The 18,203-nt window shown below is 37.7% G+C and overlaps 1 protein-coding gene across 34 annotated transcripts in view; it reads left to right on the forward strand.

Moving 5' to 3' along the window:
* Positions 1–16,312, forward strand: part of TSGA10 (testis specific 10) — a 92,990-nt gene extending 76,678 nt beyond the window's left edge. For 31 of the 34 annotated variants that reach the window (XR_015137395.1, XM_086328016.1, XM_086327995.1 and 28 more), the window contains 5 exons: positions 5,561–5,770; positions 8,531–8,733; positions 10,809–10,913; positions 11,078–11,227; positions 15,986–16,312. Coding sequence is in view for 30 of the 34 variants with exons in the window: in XM_086328016.1 (XP_086184142.1) it covers positions 5,561–5,770; positions 8,531–8,733; positions 10,809–10,913; positions 11,078–11,227; positions 15,986–16,010 (693 nt within the window). In the remaining 4 variants the exon portion in view is untranslated. The remainder of the gene's footprint in view (positions 1–5,560; positions 5,771–8,530; positions 8,734–10,808; positions 10,914–11,077; positions 11,228–15,985) is intronic. The other 3 variants (XR_015137392.1, XR_015137393.1, XR_015137394.1) reach the window with 1 other exon arrangement.
* Positions 16,313–18,203: the final 1,891 nt, after the last annotated feature.

Raw genomic sequence — 18,203 nt, forward strand, 5'->3', positions numbered from 1 at the left:
GAGGAAAACAACAGAATGGGGAAGACTAGAGATCTCTTCAAGAAAATTAGAGATCCCAAGGGAACATTTCATGCAAAGATGGACTCGATCTTTGGACAGAAATGGTATGGACCTAACAGAAAGCAGAAGATATTAAGAAGAGGTGGCAAGAATACACAGAAGAACTGTACAAAAAAGATCTTCACGACCCAGATAATCACGATGGTGTGATCACTGACCTAGAGCCAGACATCCTGGAATGTGAAGTCAAGTGGGCCTTAGGAAGCATCACTACGAACAAAGCTAGTGGAGGTGATGGAATTCCAGTTGAACTATTTCAAATCCTGAAAGGTGATGCTGTGAAAGTGCTGCATTCAATATGCCAGCAAATTTGGAAAACTCAGCAGTGGTCACAGGACTGGAAAAGGTCAGTTTTCATTCCAATCCCAAAGAAAGGCAATGCCAAAGAATGCTCAAACTACCGCTCAATTGTACTCATCTCACATGCTAGTAAAGTAATGCCCCTAATTCTCCAAGCCAGGCTTCAGCAATATGTGAACTGTGAACTTCCAGATGTTCAAGCTGGTTTTAGAAAAGGCAGAGGAACCAGAGATCAAATTGCCAACATCTGCTGGATCATTGAAAAAGCAAGAGAGTACCAGAAAAACATCTATTTCTGCTTTACTGACTATGCAAAAGCCTTTGACTGTGTGGATCTCAATAAACTGTGGAAAATTCTGAAAGAGATGGGAATACTAGACCACCTGACCTGCCTCTTGAGAAACCTATATGCAGGTCAGGAAGCTACAGTGAGAACTGGACATAGAACAACAGACTGGTTCCAAATAGGAAAAGGAGTACGTCAAGGCTGTATATTGTCACCCTGCTTATTTAACTTATATGCAGAGTACATGATGAGAAATGCTGGGCTGGATGAAGCACAAGCTGGAATCAAGATTGCCGGGAGAAATATTCAATAACCTCAGATACACAGATGACACCACCCTTATGACAGAAAGTGAAGAGGAACTAAAAAGCCTCTTGATGAAAGTGAAAGAGGAGAGTGAAAAAGTTGGCTTAAAGCTCAACATTCAGAAAATGAAGATCATGGCATCTGGTCCCATCACTTCATGGCAAATAGACAGGGAAACAGTGGAAACAGCGTCAGACTTTATTTTTTGCGCTCCAAAATCACTGCAGATGGTGATTGCAGCCATGAAATTCAAAGACGCTTACTCCTTGGAAGAAAAGTTATGACCAACCTAGATAGCATATTCGAAAGCAGAAACATTACTTTGCCAACAAAGGTCCGTCTAGTCAAGGCTATGGTTTTCCCAGTGGTCATGTATGGATGTGAGAATTGGACTGAAAAAAGCTGAGCGCTGAAGAATTGATGCTTTTGAACTATGGTGTTGGAGAAGACTCCTGAGAGTCCCTCAGCCTGCAAGGAGATCCAACCAGTCCATTCTAACAGAGATCAGCCCTGGCTCTTCTTTGGAAGGAATGATGCTAAAGCTGAAACTCCAGTACTTTGGCCACCTCATGCGAAGAGTTGACTCATTGGAAAAGACTCTGATGCTGGGAGGGATTGGGACCAGGAGGAAAAGGGGATGACAGAGGATGAGATGGCTGGATGGCATCACCAACTGGATGGACTTGAGTTTGAGTGAACTCCGGGAGTTGGTGATGGACAGGGAGGCCTGGCGTGCTGTGATTCATGGGGTCGCAAAGAGTCAGACACAACTGAGCGACTGAACTGAAGTGAACTGAAACTATGGTGGAGTTAATGAAGATAATGGTGCCCTCCCTCAAAAGATCCCATGCATGTACTGCTACACTCAGTGCCCCCAACCCTGCAGCAGGCCACCACTGACCCATGCCTCCACCAGAGACTCCCAGACACCCACAAGCTAGTCCGGGACAGTCCTCTGTGGGGTCACTGCTCCTTTCTCCTGTGTACTGGTGTGCACAAGGTTCTGTTTGTGCCCTCCAAGAGTCTGTTTCCCAGTCCTGTGTAAGTTCTAGCAGCTCTGTGGTGGGGATAATGGTGACCTCCTCCAAGAGGGCTTATGACATACCCAAGTCTTCTGCACCCAGAGCCCCTGTCCCTGCAGCAGACCACTGCTGACTTGTACCTCCACAGGAGATGCTCAGTTCTGTCTCAGTCTCTGTGGGGTCCCTGGGTCCTGGTGCACACAAGGTTGGTTTGATCCCTCTGAGTGTCTCTGGCGGGAATGGGGTTTGATTCTAACCACGAATTCGTCCCTCCTACCATCTTGCTGGAGCTTCTCCTTTGCCCTTGGATGTGGGGTATCTCCTCACAGCCTCTCCAGCACTTACTGTCTTACTGGGGTTTCACTGACCTTGGACATGGGGTATCTCCACATGGCTGGTCCAGCAAAGCACAGCTGCCGCTCCTAACCTTGGACGTGGGGTATCTGGTTTGCCCTATTTGTTTTCCTTCCCAGCGATCATAGTTCTGTGCTACCTTTCATCTGTTGTCTGAAAACAGATTTTCCCTCCTATATTTTGTTCATTTTTCTAGTTGTTTTTGGTAATAGGGTAATTCAGACCCTGTTAATCCCTCTTGTCTAGATAATAGCTGTTTTAAGGCCCTTGTCTGCTAATATAACCTTTTTTCATTTTGCATCTGTCTACATCAACTAATTTTGATGCTTGTGGATCACTTCCTGTATCTCATGTCTTATATATATATATATATATATATATATACACATACATGTCTCATATATATATATTTAAACTGAATGCTGGACGTTGTGGATTTTACTTTGTTGAATATTAGATTTTGTTGTCTTCCTTTAGGGAGTATTGAATTTGTTTTGGCAGGCTCTTAAATTACTTGAATATTAACTAATACTTTCAAGATTGTTTTTAAGCTTTGGTAGGGCAGATCTTAAGTAGCCTTTCCTGTAAGACTAGTTTAGCCTCACCCCTAAGATGTGACCCTTCCAGATTCTCTTTTAAATGCCCAGTCCAAGGTGTTCCATATTAAAGAGTTTCTTAATGAGGATGAAAGAGGAGAGTGAAAAAGCTGACTTAAAACTCAACTTTCAAAAAACTGAGATCATGGCATCCAGTCCCATCACTTCATGACAAATAGAGTGGGAAAAAATGGAAACAGTGGCAGATTTTATTTTATTTGGTTCCAAAATCACTGTGGACAGTGACTGCAGCCATGAAATTCAAAGATGGTTGCTACTTGGAAGAAAAGCTATGACAAATCTAGACAGCACATTAAAAAGCAAAGACATCACTTTTCCAACAAAGCTCTGAATAATCAAAGCTATGGTTTTTCCCATAGTCATGTATGGATGAGATGTGGACCATAAAGAAGGCTGAGTGCTAAAGAATTGATGCTTTCAAATTGTGCTGGAGAAGACTCTTGAGAGTCCCTTGGACTGCAAGGAGATCAAACCAGTCAATCCTCAAGGCAATCAATCCTGAATATTCATTGGAAGGACTGAGGCTGAAGGTCCAATACTTTGGCCACCTAATGCAAAGAGCTGACTCATTGGAAAAGACCCTGATGCTTGGAAAGGTTGAAGGCAAAAGGAGAAGAGGGTGGCGGAAGATGAGATGGTTAGATAGCATCACCGACTTAATGGACATGAATCTGAGCAAAGTCCAGGAGATGATAAAGGACAGGGAAGCCTGGTGTGCTATAGTCCATGGGGTTGCAGAGTCAGCCACGACTTCCCAACTGAACAATGAACCATCAGGGTGATCATTAAGAACTTTTCACTTTCACGGGCTCAAACTTTGCCCCCAGCTTTGGCACATTTGTTACCAGCTGACCTTGACTCATTTTCTTTGTTTTTGGCATGTGAAAATTTCTCTTTCTTACCTACAAGTTCAGCTATAAATTGCAAAAATAATTTTTTATTCTATTTTATCCAGAAGATTTTCCTCTTAGCTTAATCAGCAATTTTACTAGAACCTGAAACATTCCATATATTCTTTTCAAAACATAAAACTGATCACATAACCTCCTCTGTAAGATCTTTCAGTGGAAGTAAAGACCTAAATTTTATTGATACCTGGGTTACCAGGCTCTGTTTTGTAATTTGTGTGTGCTTTCACCTGTGTCTCTTTTCACTCTTTGCCGTGGTCTCTGAGCTCGAGACATAGGAGCCTTCTCTCTGCTCTTGCTTCACACTTGGCATCCTCCAATTTGAAAAGCCACCTTCCCCTCACACATTGTGTATCCATTTGCTTTTCAGATCTCAGTTCAAGTGTCATTGACTCAGAGAAGGCTTTCTTGACTTCCCCGATCCTCTCAGTCTAGGTCGCTTCCCTGTGTTACAGTTTTTTTCTCTAGAAATGTTTGCCTAATCTGTATCTACATATTCATCTTTATGATTATTTTATTGACCATGATCCCCCCATAGTCTGGAAGCCTCATGAGAACAAAGACCATTACCATTGGCTATGCATCTAGGCACATCGTTGGACCATAGAATATGCACAAGAAGTATGTATGGAATGGATGGACAGGTGGCTGAGTCGGGTGGATGGATGGATAGAAGTTTGTTTGAAGAATGTGTGAGTAATTGTATGAGTGAGGGAGGAAGGGAAGGAGAAAGAGAGGAGTGAATTTTGGCTAAATAACTTATTCCAGGAGCAATTTTTTGTGCGTTGTACTTGTGAAAACACTTATAAAAGCGGAAAAGTTTCTTTGCTTGCCTCTTAGTTCTCTTAGCCTCATATAATAGCAAATACTTCTCTGTAGGTGGCAGTGCACTTACATAAGAACTTTTGCTGAAAAAAAAAAGGAGGGGGGAGGAAATTATCTTGAATATTTGAAAGCATTTATATAACTCAAATCTCATTACAGTGTTTAAAACATGCTCTTATTTTCTATAATATGGATATATCCTTAATTTATAGTTACCCAGTCTATTTCCCTCAGAGGTATTAGCAAGTGTTAGAGAGTTATCAGTCGTCATTTTATGATATGATGATCCATATCAGCATGTCATTCAAGAATGGAGAAGTAGGCATAGTGAATAAAACAGTGGCTAATGTTTTATCTTTAATAGCAACAATATTTACATTATAGAATAATTGTAACTGTGGCAAATATAGACAGAACTACAAAGATATATATATATATGTCGACTAGCTTTGGGGCTGAGACTTGTAAGTTGGTTTCTCAGTACATTAAAAAGAATGACCAGCTGACCACTTTACTCATGGATTTTGTATATGAAAATTTGAAACTGGAATTTATCTTTCCCAGAATGTTTTGTACATACTCTTACCGTCTACATCAACTAAAGTTCTTTATAGGGACTTCCTTCCTTTACCATTTCATGGAATGTCCTTGACCATTCCCTGTCCCATGGTTAGGGCTACATGCTTCCACTGCCGGAGGTACGGGTGTGATCCCAGGTTGGGGAATTAAGATCCCACATGCTGTTTGGCAAGGCAAAAAACAAAGAGAGAGAGAGAGAATTCCTTGTAATCTAAAAGTACCGTCATTAAAAGATTTGTCTTGCTTTGTTTTCCGTGTTGTGGGTTTTTCCCACGTTAAAAAATATATAATCTGTCCTTGCAGCACTTAAATGCAGAACGGTCTTACAAGTCCCAGATTGCTACTTTACACAAGTCTGTTGTAAAGATGGAAGAGGAGCTTCAGAAGGTTCAGTTTGAAAAAGTGTCTGCCCTTGCAGATTTGTCCTCCACAAGGGAACTGTGCATTAAACTTGACTCCAGCAAAGAACTTCTTAATCGACAGCTGGTTGCTAAAGATCAAGAGATAGAAATGGTATGTCATACATTTTTAAATGGTTCTTTTAATAATGCTACCAGTGTAAAATTTTTGTAATTTTATAGAAACAAACTTTTTTTTTAAATAAAATGCTACAGCAAAAGTATGTCTTTCAACTTTAGATTTTATGTTTAAAGTCCAGGATATTAATTTCTGTTGTGTTCCAAACCATTCAAGACCATAACAGAGACTCTTCCTTTGTGTGCTCTGCATTTACTTTTAGTTAAAGGAATGATAAAGCACACTGACATACCAGTCAGCGAAGAACCTCGAGGTTGAGGTTTATCTAGCTAAATTATAATTGTAATGATATTGTTTTAAGCTAAATTTACTATTTGGCTGAGTTCTTTTCAACTGTAATTCACTTGATTTTATCTACCATGTGCCTGATGCCTGCCATCATGCTTACCATGTGAATATAATGCTCAAAAGGTACAGTCCCCCTCCCTCAAAGACCTCCTGGTATTGACATACAAATAATTTGGGGGTGAATGTGATACTAATAAGAAATACTCAAGGTTTCAGAGAGGAAATTCCCATTGACCTGTGGGTGTCAGAGAGGAGGAGTTCACTAGGGTGTACTACTGAACTCAAAAGGAACGAGGGAATAGCTTAGGCAGTGGTATGGAGGTATAAATAAACTCTGGAGTGAGCAGTAAGTCATTTGCAGTGGCCAGTGTAGCATGCACAAGTGACTGAGATGCATCTGAAGAAATAGATGGGACCTGAATCCTAAAAGGATGTACGTTACAGTTGCATAGTATAATTGAAATATCAACATTTTGGCTATGTTTACATTTCTGTTATTATCACCCTGTGTTGAACTCCTTATTTTGTTAGCCTACTGCTTGTTAGGAGGTATGATGCATTTGAGAACGGTGTGTCTTGTTGGCTTCTGTAAGAAGTTCCATGTAAAAACGGATGCACAATTGTCCTTAGCAGCATTCTTCATAATTGCTAAGAAGTGTAAATAACTCTAATATTCCTGCATCTATGCAAGGCAATATTATTTGGCAGTAGTAGTAATGAAGGATTGATAGCTGCTAAAACATGGAGAACTCTTGAAAACATTACACTAAGTGAAGGAAGTCAGTCATGTAAGACCACACACACACACACACACATAGAGTATGTTTCCATTTATGTGAAATGTTCAAAATAAAGCAGATCATAGAAAACAGATGAGTTATTGCCTAGGGCTAGTGCTGGGGCAGAGGTAAGGGAGTGACTGCTAATGTGTACTGGGTTCCATTTTGGGATAATGAAAATGTTCTAACAATAAACTGAGAATGCGGTATGATCACATAGCTCTATTAATACTCTGTTGGCCAAAAAGTTTGAGTTTTTCCATAAGGTGTTATAGAAAAACTCAAACAGACTTTTTGGTCAACCCAATATACTAAAAACCATTGACTTGTACCATTTAAATGGGCTAGTTGTATGGTATGTGAATTACATCCCAATGAAGCTGCTGCCAAAAAAATGATGCTCCATTTTGTATTCCCACCAGCATTGCCTATTTTAATGTTAACCAACACGAATTAAGACATTTGCCAATTTAATAAACTGCAGCATCAGTTCAACCAAAAGAGGTTTTTCTCCTCTGAATATTTAGCAACGTCTGGAGGTATTTTTGATTGTCACACCAGGGTTGGGGGGTGCTATAGACTTCTAGTAAGTAGAGGCCAGGGATGCCGCTCAGCATCCTGTAAGGCACAGGGCAGCTCCCTATACCAAACAGTTACCCAGCACAAAAGATCAGTAGGGTCAAGGCGAAGAAATCCTGGATTACAAATACCATTTTGCTTTAAGTTATGTTTCTTTGATTATTAATACAAGATATATTATTCTCTATGTTTACTAATTAGCTAGCTATATTTTGTAAATTTTCTGTTCATATCATTAGTTCATATTTCTCATGAATTAGTTCATATTCCTTTTATTAGTAAGATATTAACTATTTACTGAGTTTATTTTCATCTGGTTTTTTTCCTCATAAATTTTGGTTGTTTATAATGACTGTAGATATGTTTGTTTTTGCTATGGTCAGACATCATTTTTAATTGTATCCAGTCTAAGAAGTTTTTACCCTACCTGCCTGCCCCTCTGCTAATAATTCATTTTTATTAAACTTTCTTTTCTCAGAGTTTTACATTAAATTTTAAAATATATATATAATTTATTATAATGTATATTATGAGATAAAGAATATATTTTTTTCTAAATAGTGATGTCTGGTTTCCCTCCTTTTGGAGAAGCATTTGGCCTATAGAATGTATTTTAGGCTCAAGATAACCGTCAAAAAGTGAAGTGTTCCATTGGACCATACAAGAGAGGGAATGTGTGATTACTCCTTATCTTTCTTAACCATGGAGTATGATGGCATTCCATCAGGAAGTTAGGCATTTGTAACTCACCCAACTTGGGACAAAGCAGTAGTCACAGATACTACCATGTCAGATACTACCATGTCAGATTTGCCAAAATATATTATAAGAAATATCAAAGCTGGACATGGAAATTGTTTGACATTTAGGATTAATAACTCTTAAATTAATGAACCTTCTGATACTATCAGAGACTTGGGAAGTGATACTGTGTGTGTGTGCGTGTATCTGCTAAGAAGGACACAATTTCAAATCTAGAAATTAAATGTGGTTGTCAGTTCATAACAGAGAAATTTTATGAGTCTCTGATAATACATGAGTTAAGTGAACAAGTGGGAATAAGTATAGACATCTTCGTATCATTGTGCAGATGGAGAATGAGTTGGATTCTGCTCGTTCTGAAATAGAACTCCTCAGGAGTCAGATGACAAATGAGAGAATCTCCATGCAGAATCTAGAAGCTTTGCTGGTGGCCAATAGAGACAAAGAATATCAGTCTCAGATAGCACTTCAGGAAAAAGAATCTGAAATTCAGCTTCTCAAAGAACACCTTTGTTTGGCAGAAAACAAAATGTGAGTTGATTAGCAGTATGATAACATTAAGTCGAGTTTCTTAAGTTTTCGGTACTTTATAGATTAGTGGAATTTTAAAGCTGGAATTTAGACCATTTAATGTCATAGTTTGCTGTTAATTAAACTGAGGACCCAAAATGTTGTGACCTGTCTTAAGATTTAGGACCTATTTCTATTATGTGTCTCTAATGCATCTAAATTTAAATGTAACCCTCTTTGTGTTGATTTTTTCCAACGGAGTTTCGGGTGTAATAGAACATCTACTGATCTAACATATTGCCTTTGGGAAATATTATAACCAGATTAGAAAAAAAAAAAAAAAGCACTTCTGAAACCAGAGGGATTTTTCTACTTATGGACCTGCTTGGTATTGCTACCCAGTCTTTTCATTTGTCACATGGTATTTGCCTGTGTACTGGGTACCTGGAAGCACTACTGCATTCACTGAATGCTGGAGACTTCCCCCAGAGCACTGATTGTGACTTAAAAAAAAAAAAAAAAAAGACTTCCTAGTACTGTTAGCACCTTATTACACCACTGGAGGATTAGATGGAAATGCCTGCCTGAGCGTGTGTGTGCTGCGTGTGCTTAGTCGCTCAGTCGTGCCTTGACTCTTTGGGACTTAATGGACTACGGCCCACCAGGCTCCTCTGTCCATGGGATTCTCCAGGCAAGAACACTGGAGTGGGTTGCCATTCCCTTCTCCAGGGGATCTTCCCAACCCAGGGATCAAACCCCAGTCTCCTGCACTGAAAGAGGATTCTTTACCATCTGACCCACCAGGGAAGCCCCCCTGCCTGCATAGTAGATATTTTATCACCTTTGCCACCTGTCACAAAACCTGATGGGGACCCGTAGCCTCTGTTCTTATCCATCCCACTTGTAACACCTTTTCATCCAGCCTCAGCTCTGCCCTCCCGTCTGAGTAGGGGACGTGGGGAAGGACAGGAATCATGGTCTCAGGAATTGGCTACTTGTGGGAGCCCCTGACAGCACAGGCTGTGAAACCAGGGCTGGTTTCCTTCAGAGACTGTTTTTAGGTTGTGGCAGCTGTAACTGAGTCACTCTTTTCAGTCACTGCAGCTGGGCTTTGGACTGGACCTTCAGAATGATCCAGTTTTGTAGGATCATTTCCTCAAGCCATAGGTGGAAATTGCTTCAGTGAAGTATGCCAAAACTCCCACCTTAAGGGGGTACACTCTGTTTTAGACTGGCTGGTGAGTAGTGTCACCTAAAACTAGTAAGCTTGACAAACTCTTGTGTTCCTAGTCTCTAGAGTTTAGACTCCAGCAGTCCGTATTGCAGTCCTGAAAGCCAGCAGAGAGGAGAGAATGTTCTGGCAAGAGCGGTCACCTCTGTCATTATCTTCCTCATGGTAGTGTGTTTATCGGAGTTTTGGAGGCAATGTTTAGCCGTAAGAGCCTGTTAAATTGAAGAGATTTTTTGTCTTTAACAGTTGGATATACCAAATTTCATTTCACACATATATAAGGTATTTGGTCAATTAGATATACATATATGCACCCACTGCATATTCATCATGGTGTTAGTGAATTCCAGTGTTTTATGCGTTGGAATATGCACATCATACCGTGAAGTAAATTGTAAAAATGATCTGCAGTGAATTGATAATATAGGTAGATAATAGTATTACCATATCTAAAAATAGGGAGAATGAAGTTTAACTAATTGAATGGGGCTGAAGGCAATGCCACCCCACTCCAGTACTCTTGCCTGGAGAATCCCAGGGACGGGGGAGCCTGGTGGGCTGCCGTCTATGGGGTCACACAGAGTCAGACACGACTGAAGTGACTTAGCAGCAGCAGCAGCAGAGACAGCTTAAAGGGCTTTTAGTAGACTACCTTGCACATTTACTGCATCTAAAATTGGCATATTTTATTTTAATTTATTTTATTTGTGTGAAATTGATGTATTTTAGATGCACTGATACATCTGTAAAAGCCAGAGTGTTGCTTGGCTTCAGCTGAGAAACCATGGCCAACATGGTCTCAGGTACCCTAGGAATACTTTGGTATTCTACCTTTAATCAACCATCATTTACATTCTCTACACAGGGCCATCCAGAGTAGGGACGTGGCCCAGTTCAGGAACGTCGTGACGCAACTGGAAGCTGACTTGGACATTACAAAGAGACAGCTAGGGACGGAGCGCTTTGAAAGGTAAGTTCAGCAGCCTGGAAAGCACTGTTTCTGGGATAACAACAGACTTTGGTTATTTCATGGTGATTAGATTTTAAAGTATGATTTGAACTGCAGTTTTACAACAGTGTTAGTAATGTTGCTGGATATAAAAGTTCGATTAAAGTGTCCCTATTTTGCTTTAGGGAGAGGGCTGTGCAAGAACTCCGCCGCCAGAATTACTCAAGTAATGCTTATCATTTGAGTTCCACAATAAAGCCAAATACAAAATGTCACTCACCAGAACGTACTCACCATCGATCTCCTGACCGAGGCCTAGATCGATCATTAGAAGAGTAAGTGGTTTAAGGATCCATTCTTTGGGGAACCAAATAGCAATAAGCACTGAATATTTGAGGGAGTAAGAAAACTCAGTAACCATCTACCATTAATAGTGCTATTTAAAACATCATTAAATAATTGGATATGTTGACATTTAAAAAAATTTTTGATTATTAGTGTCATATAAATATGTTAAAGATGTCTGTTTTATCTAAAGTTTACATAAATTACATTTTAAAAATCTGATTTTCTTTAATTTCTGTAACATACATTTTTATATACTTTCATTAACAAACTATTGGCTAATTATTGTAGCACCAAAAATACATATACTCTAGGAAAGTAATAGGCTAATTTTTCAAAGGGAAATATTTTAGCTATATTCCTAAATGTCAGAAATTTTATAAAAACATTTTTATTTAGAAATAATTTCAAACTGACAAGAAATTAAAAATAAAACAATGCAAAGAACATCTGTATGCCTTTTATCCCTACTGCATTATAAAAATTTTACTCCGTTTGCTTTTTCTGTATTCATGAGGCAGTATGAGCTGTCTCACGCATTCACACTCCTGCACTTTCTCCTCCCTGTCTTTCTCTCTTGCCTTCCTCCCACCCGCCCACTCCCTGCCACAGACATTTTTAAACAACCATTACCTCCAGTTGGAACCATCCTCATAGGTTTCTCCCTCGCCTTCTTCCTTTCTGTATTTGTATTACACCCTTTTTCCTCCAATGAGAGGCCTGGTCAACATTAAAATACTCACTCAACAACGGTAACAGAGTTATTCCTTCACTCAATCCCAGAGTCTATCTAAAGTACTTTCAAGATTTCTTCATCTATGTCACTACAATAAACAGGCCAACTTAGAAAAAATTTCAAAATCTATTTGCAATTCTTCCTTCCTGTCCCACACATGACCTTTCCAAAGTCTTGAGGGCATATAGTCAAATACCGTGTTCAGAAATTACTTGGATTATTTTTTTCACCCTCACTGTGGTGATGGTGTACATTTAAAATAACAGTAGATTCATTTGTTTCAATTTGCTTTCATTTTTCATTATTATGCTGAGATGCCCTGACCAAGAAGAAGAGATGTCTTTCCATTGTTCAAATTTTGCTTTGTGTCTTTAAGGAATGACTTGCAGTTTTTCTTTATATAGATTTTGAATATTTCTTGTAAAATTCACTCCTGAATATTTTATTACTTTTTTGTTACTATTATAAATGAAGTTTCCTCCATATATTATATCTTCAAATGATGCTACTTTTGCATGTTAATTTTTTAGCATGTTATCTTGCTAAATTCTTTTATTTCATTAAATTTCGTTATTAATTCTATAGAGGTTTCTAGGTATACTATCATGTCATCTGCAGAAAGAGATATTTATTTCTTCTTTTCCTATTTTTATCTCTTGAATTATATTCTCTGGTTAATAGCATTTGCTAGTATCATCAGAATAATGACAGATAGTTGTGGCAAAAGTGGAATTCCTGTTTTAATTCTGACCTGTAGTGGGAATGCCTCTTTTTGTTGTTTTTTTTTTCCTGTTAATTAAGATACTAGTTTTATGATTCAAGTTTATATATTTTATGGTATTAAGGAAATACCACTTATTCCTATTTTTTTCAAGATTTTTTTATTAGGAAACTGTTTTTGTCAAGGACTTTTTTAGCATCTATGAAGATATGGTTTTTCTCTTTAGAATTATTAATATGTGGATACATTAATTGATTTTTCAACTACTGAACCATGTTTGAATTTCTGACATAAATGAGAAATTGGTCATAGTCTATTATTTTCTTAGTGTTTGGTAATATTTTATTTATTTTAGATTTGTATATCAATATTCATAACTGATATTGACCTGTACTTATCTCTTTGTGCTTTTTCTATTAAGTTTAGATATCAATGTTGTATCTGCTTCTAAAAAAATAATTTGGAAGTTTTTGTTTACTGTAGTTTGAAACAAGTTACACAGTTGGGGATTATCTGATTTCTGAAGAGCCTTGGCTCTTTTTTTGTGGGGTGTACTTCCTTGGTAACTTTTTCTACTTCTTCTTTGGAAATTAGTCTTTTTAAGCTATATGTGTTTGTCTAAAAATTACCCAGGCTTTTAACTCTAGGTTTTCAGCTTTATTTGCATGGAAGTAACCAATGCAGTATCTTACAAACTTTTAAATTTCCTCTGTGTCAGTGGTTGTACCCTGTTGCCATTTCTTATTTGTATATATGTGCTTCTCCCTTTTGTTTGTTGATTACCTTAGCCTGTGGTTTGTTTACTTAGTTCATTGCTTCAAAGAACCAGCATTTTGATTTAATGATTTAATCTATTTTCTTTCTCTGCTTATTAATTTCTGTTTTTATTTATATTAGTTCCTTCCTTGTGCTATTTTTTCATTTACTTTGTTGATTTTTTCCCCCTAGGTTTTTGAGTTAGAAGTTTAATTCATTTATTACCATTCTTTAGCTTTTATCAATGTAGATATTCAGGGTTATGAATTTTTCTATGATTACTGCTTTAAATACATCCCATAGATTCTGATATATAGTGTTTTTGTGATCATTATTTTTAAGAATTTCTTTAATCTTTGTTTGTATTTTCATTTTTACCCAAGATGTATTTGATAGAAAATCTTTTAATTTTCAGTGAGAAGAGTTTTTTGTTTGATTTGGTTTCATTTTTAATTCTCAGTGTTATTGTGTATATTATTTGTAATATTTCTATTTTATGGAAACTACTGATGTTTTCTTTATACTTTACTACATGTTCAAGTTTTGTGAACAGTCCATGTACACTTGAGAAGATATATTCTTTCTTATCAGAGTATAGTGTAATATATCCAGAAGATTTACCTTTTTAATTTTACTTTGTTCTTTTATAATGTCATTTAATTTTTGTTCACTTGACTTGTTTTACTAAGAATGGCATTTTTAAATTTCCTATTATTGGTATGTTTTTATTTCTTCTTATATCTCCTATAAATTTTGTTTTATATAGGTGGTTTGCTGTTTTATCTGTTGCATAGATATTCTGAATTGTCATATCTTCACTGTGAATGTGGCTTTTACAAAGTGTTATTTTCTGATGCACTTAATTTTTTTGGAAGGAGGAAGGACTTGACGTCTACTTTGTCTGGTATTAGAGTTACAACTCCTATTTCCTTATTGGGTCCACTTGCCTGGTAAATCTTTGTCCATCTCTTTTTTTGAATCTCTGCATTTTAAATTTCTCTCTTTAGATAGTATGGATTTGAGTTTGACTTTATGAACCGTTTTGAAATTCTTTCTTTTTTTAATAGGTGAGTTAAGCTCCTTAACATTATTGATATAACTGTTAAATTTGGTCTCAACTCTGTCATATTATGTTATGATAACTGTTTACTATGTGATATTTGCTCTAATTCTCTCTCTATTTGGTTATCCTTCTTTGCTTGTAACCATTTCTTTTGATATTCAGGAAGTTTTGGATCTTATTATAACGGTTACCTTTCTATTAATACTTTTAATAGTGTCCTTAAAGTATCCCTTTTAAAATTTTTAAGCTTTTGCTGTTCGTTTTAAATGGTACCTTTTGACTACCATCTAATATCTAGACATGGGCTTCCCTGGTGGCTCAGCAGTAAAGAATCCACCTGTGAATGCAGGAGATGCAGGTTCAATCCTGCTTGGGTCGGAAAGATCCCCTGGAGAAGGAAATGGCAGTGCACTCCAGTAGTCTCGTCTGGGAAAATCTCATGAACAGAGGAGCCTGACAGGTTACAATCCATGGGGGTCAAAAGAGTTGAACACAACTTAGCAACTGAACAGCATCATGTAGACAACAGTTAATGTGCTTAATTTACTTTCCCAACAGCTGGTCTGTTTCCTGTTCCTTTAGTGTTGTCTTTTCAGGTTGCCATATAAATGGAATCATGTGGTATATAGTCTGCAGTGGCTGACTTTTACCCAGCCACTGGGTAAAATATTAGATTTATATATTAGAGATGTATCCAGGTTGTATATATCAGATATTACTGGATATTGCTTTTAACTGCTGAATAGTATTCCATTGTGTGGCTGTAACAGTTTTGTTTTGCTCTGTTTTACTCTTTATTTTGAAATGATTAGTCTCACAGGCAGATGCAAAAGTAGTATAGAGGGTCCCACATATCCTCCGCCAGCTTCCCCAGTGGCCATGTCTTACAAACCACAGAATTGGCACTGGTATAGCTAACTAGCTGATACACATTATTCAGTTTTTGCTAGTGTGTGTGCAGTTTTGGGGTTTTTTTTACATACCACACATAGAACAACACTGCAGTCAAGGTTCTGAATTGTCCCATCAGCCCCAAGGAGCTCATTCCTTCACGATACCCTTTCATGGGGACATCCTCCCATCCTCCTCCCTATCCCCGAGCAAACTCTACTTTCTTCTCTGTCTCTGTAATACTGTCTTTTTGAGAGTGTTGTGTAAATGGAATCACACACAGGATGTAATTTTGTGAGAGTGACTCTTCTCTCTTAGCGCAATGTCCGTGAGATCCATCCAGGTATATAAAGTCAGTAGTTCCTTCCTTTTTATTGTTGAGTCCATATTATTGCATGACATAGATGGTTCACAGCTTCTGGAAACTGGGTGATAAAATACATCATATCTGACTTCCTTCACAGAAGCTGAGGGGAGAAAAATCCCAAGTATTGCCAAAGTAACACTAGAATACATTTTTTTAATACATCATAAAATCGTTGAGTTAAAATATTAATCTACATAATTTTTTCTCTCTTTAGGAATCTTTGCTATCGAGATTTCTGACACGTGGAAAGATTCTTCACATCCTTGGGAGAGGTCAAAGTTTCAAACTGATTTTTTTTGCTATATGATTGCATTTATCTTTTGAATGCTTGACAATGTTAAATGAATTTATTAACGTCGTGCCTCTGAATCTCTGTTTTCATGTGCCGTGCCATATCGCAGTGATCTGAGATGACTTATAAACACAAAAATGTATATGGCCCTTTCTATCCATACAGTAATAGTGAGTGTAAAATCTGCTTACTTCACTATTGACGACTGTTGTGTTAACTATCCGGAGTAAATAAAGAAGCTTATAAAAAGAGGGCAAAGTGTTTTAACAAAACTGATTTTTTTTCCTTTGTGATTTATGCTTTCATGGCTGGACAAATTGTGCCAAAAGAGGCGCAGTTTAGCACTCCTGGCCTGGGACCCCATATTCCATTTTGGAGCCAACCTGACACGAATTCCAGGCCATACTCTGACCCCAAAGCGGGATAGTAGGCGTGTGTCAGGGTTTTTAAATCCTTAGTGTTGTACCATTAATTAGCATACATTTTCTACAATTGTTTACCCCTACTATTTTTAGAAAGGTAGGTAATACTATATCTGTCAAGAATGTAAGATTATTTTTTAAAAATCTGTATTTTTCATACGTTTTCCTTTAAAATATTAAAATACTGCAATCAACTTAATTGCCATTTTATTTATTTATTTTTGCCTGTGGCAGCTGTCTATAATGTAGTGTAACAAGTTTAGTGATATTTCCTTATTTCCCTCAAAGTCTCCGAAATCTCTTACCTTTTCTGTCCCTAGACTTCGATTTCATGTTGATATTACAGTCTGAACACTATTGTATTTTACTAATACAAGTTATTTGTACTCCTGCCATTTTAATAAAAAAAAAAAGTCCTGTCATTAATAGTATTCATCCGATGTAGACAGTTTCTCGTTCTATATAGTCACTACTCATTAGGACTGCAGTAAGGCAGGACAGTGCCCTGGTTTAGGTTTTGTTTATTTGTTAGCACTCTGTTTCACCGTAAATTCATGCTGTATACTCACTTTACTTTGATTTTTAAAAACCTTGAGTTTTACTCCTCTACTTCAAGACAGTCATTATAGATTGGTTTTAAAAATTGAATAATTAAAAAGTTGTCCTTTTATAAATGTTGTGTAGAATAATATGCAAAAAGTTGTTCTTGCTAGTATTAAATAATATACCAGTGAATATGCAAAATTAACCTTTGCTAGGTAGCACAGCACTAGGTCATCACAGCAGTCGTTTTAGTCTCTCCACCTCCTAAAAGAGCTGACAAGGAGCTGAGTGTCCATCTGTTGTGTGCACTTAACACAGATGTTATGTGGAGAGGGCAGTGTGAGGGATGGGGGCCTGACAGAAAAAGGAAGACGTTTCCATGCTTGATGAAAAGTATACTGTACTTGACTTGTGCCATCAATTGCAGAATACTTAAAAGGAAAATTACACGGTGAATATAACGGGGCCAATGTTATCCAAAGGTAGGAAAACATTAACTGTCTTCTGTGTTAAAATTCAAAGGAAAGATTATTTCTTACGGTAATATTTAAAAACATTCTTTGTTTTAAATGAGATTCTAATTGCTTGAGGTAAACATATAATAGCCTATTGATATGGTAAAGATGCAATGCAAAAAATGCAATAAAATACACCATACAAAAGCTATATCAAACATTCTTTCTTGATGACAAAGAAGTCTCCTGGAAAAGAGCTCTCAGTTTTGAAATGCCATGTTTAATACAAAACATCCACTTTTGCTGAAGTCAGTTCAGTCAGTCAGTTCAGTTGCTCAGTCGTGTCCGACTCTCTGGGACCCCATGAATTGCAACACGCCAGGCCTCCCTGTCCTTCACCAACTCCCAGAGTTCACTCAAACTCATGTCCATCGAGTCAGTGATGCCATCTTAAAAGAGGATTAAATATCTTATTAATTAATACCCTCTGAGTCAAATGTCTCCTAGGCACTGAGTCTGAAAACGCCTCAACTCAACTCAGCAATGTTTCCTCCTAGCAGTCTCTACCCTGGTTTCCCACGGTGGAATGCCACATCAGCCAGTGTGACAGACGCCTGAAAGTCCAAATGCCATCCCAGGTCACTCCCTTTCCTTCTCACTCCACACAGTCAACCTAAAGGTCACTTCCTACTCTGCAACATTACTGAAAGAAATTAAGAC

Source organism: Bos grunniens, chromosome 11, assembly GCF_055505025.1.
Source record: "Bos grunniens cultivar Pamir isolate PY7600 chromosome 11, Bosgru_T2T1.0, whole genome shotgun sequence".
NCBI classification, from domain to species: Eukaryota; Metazoa; Chordata; class Mammalia; order Artiodactyla; family Bovidae; genus Bos; species Bos grunniens.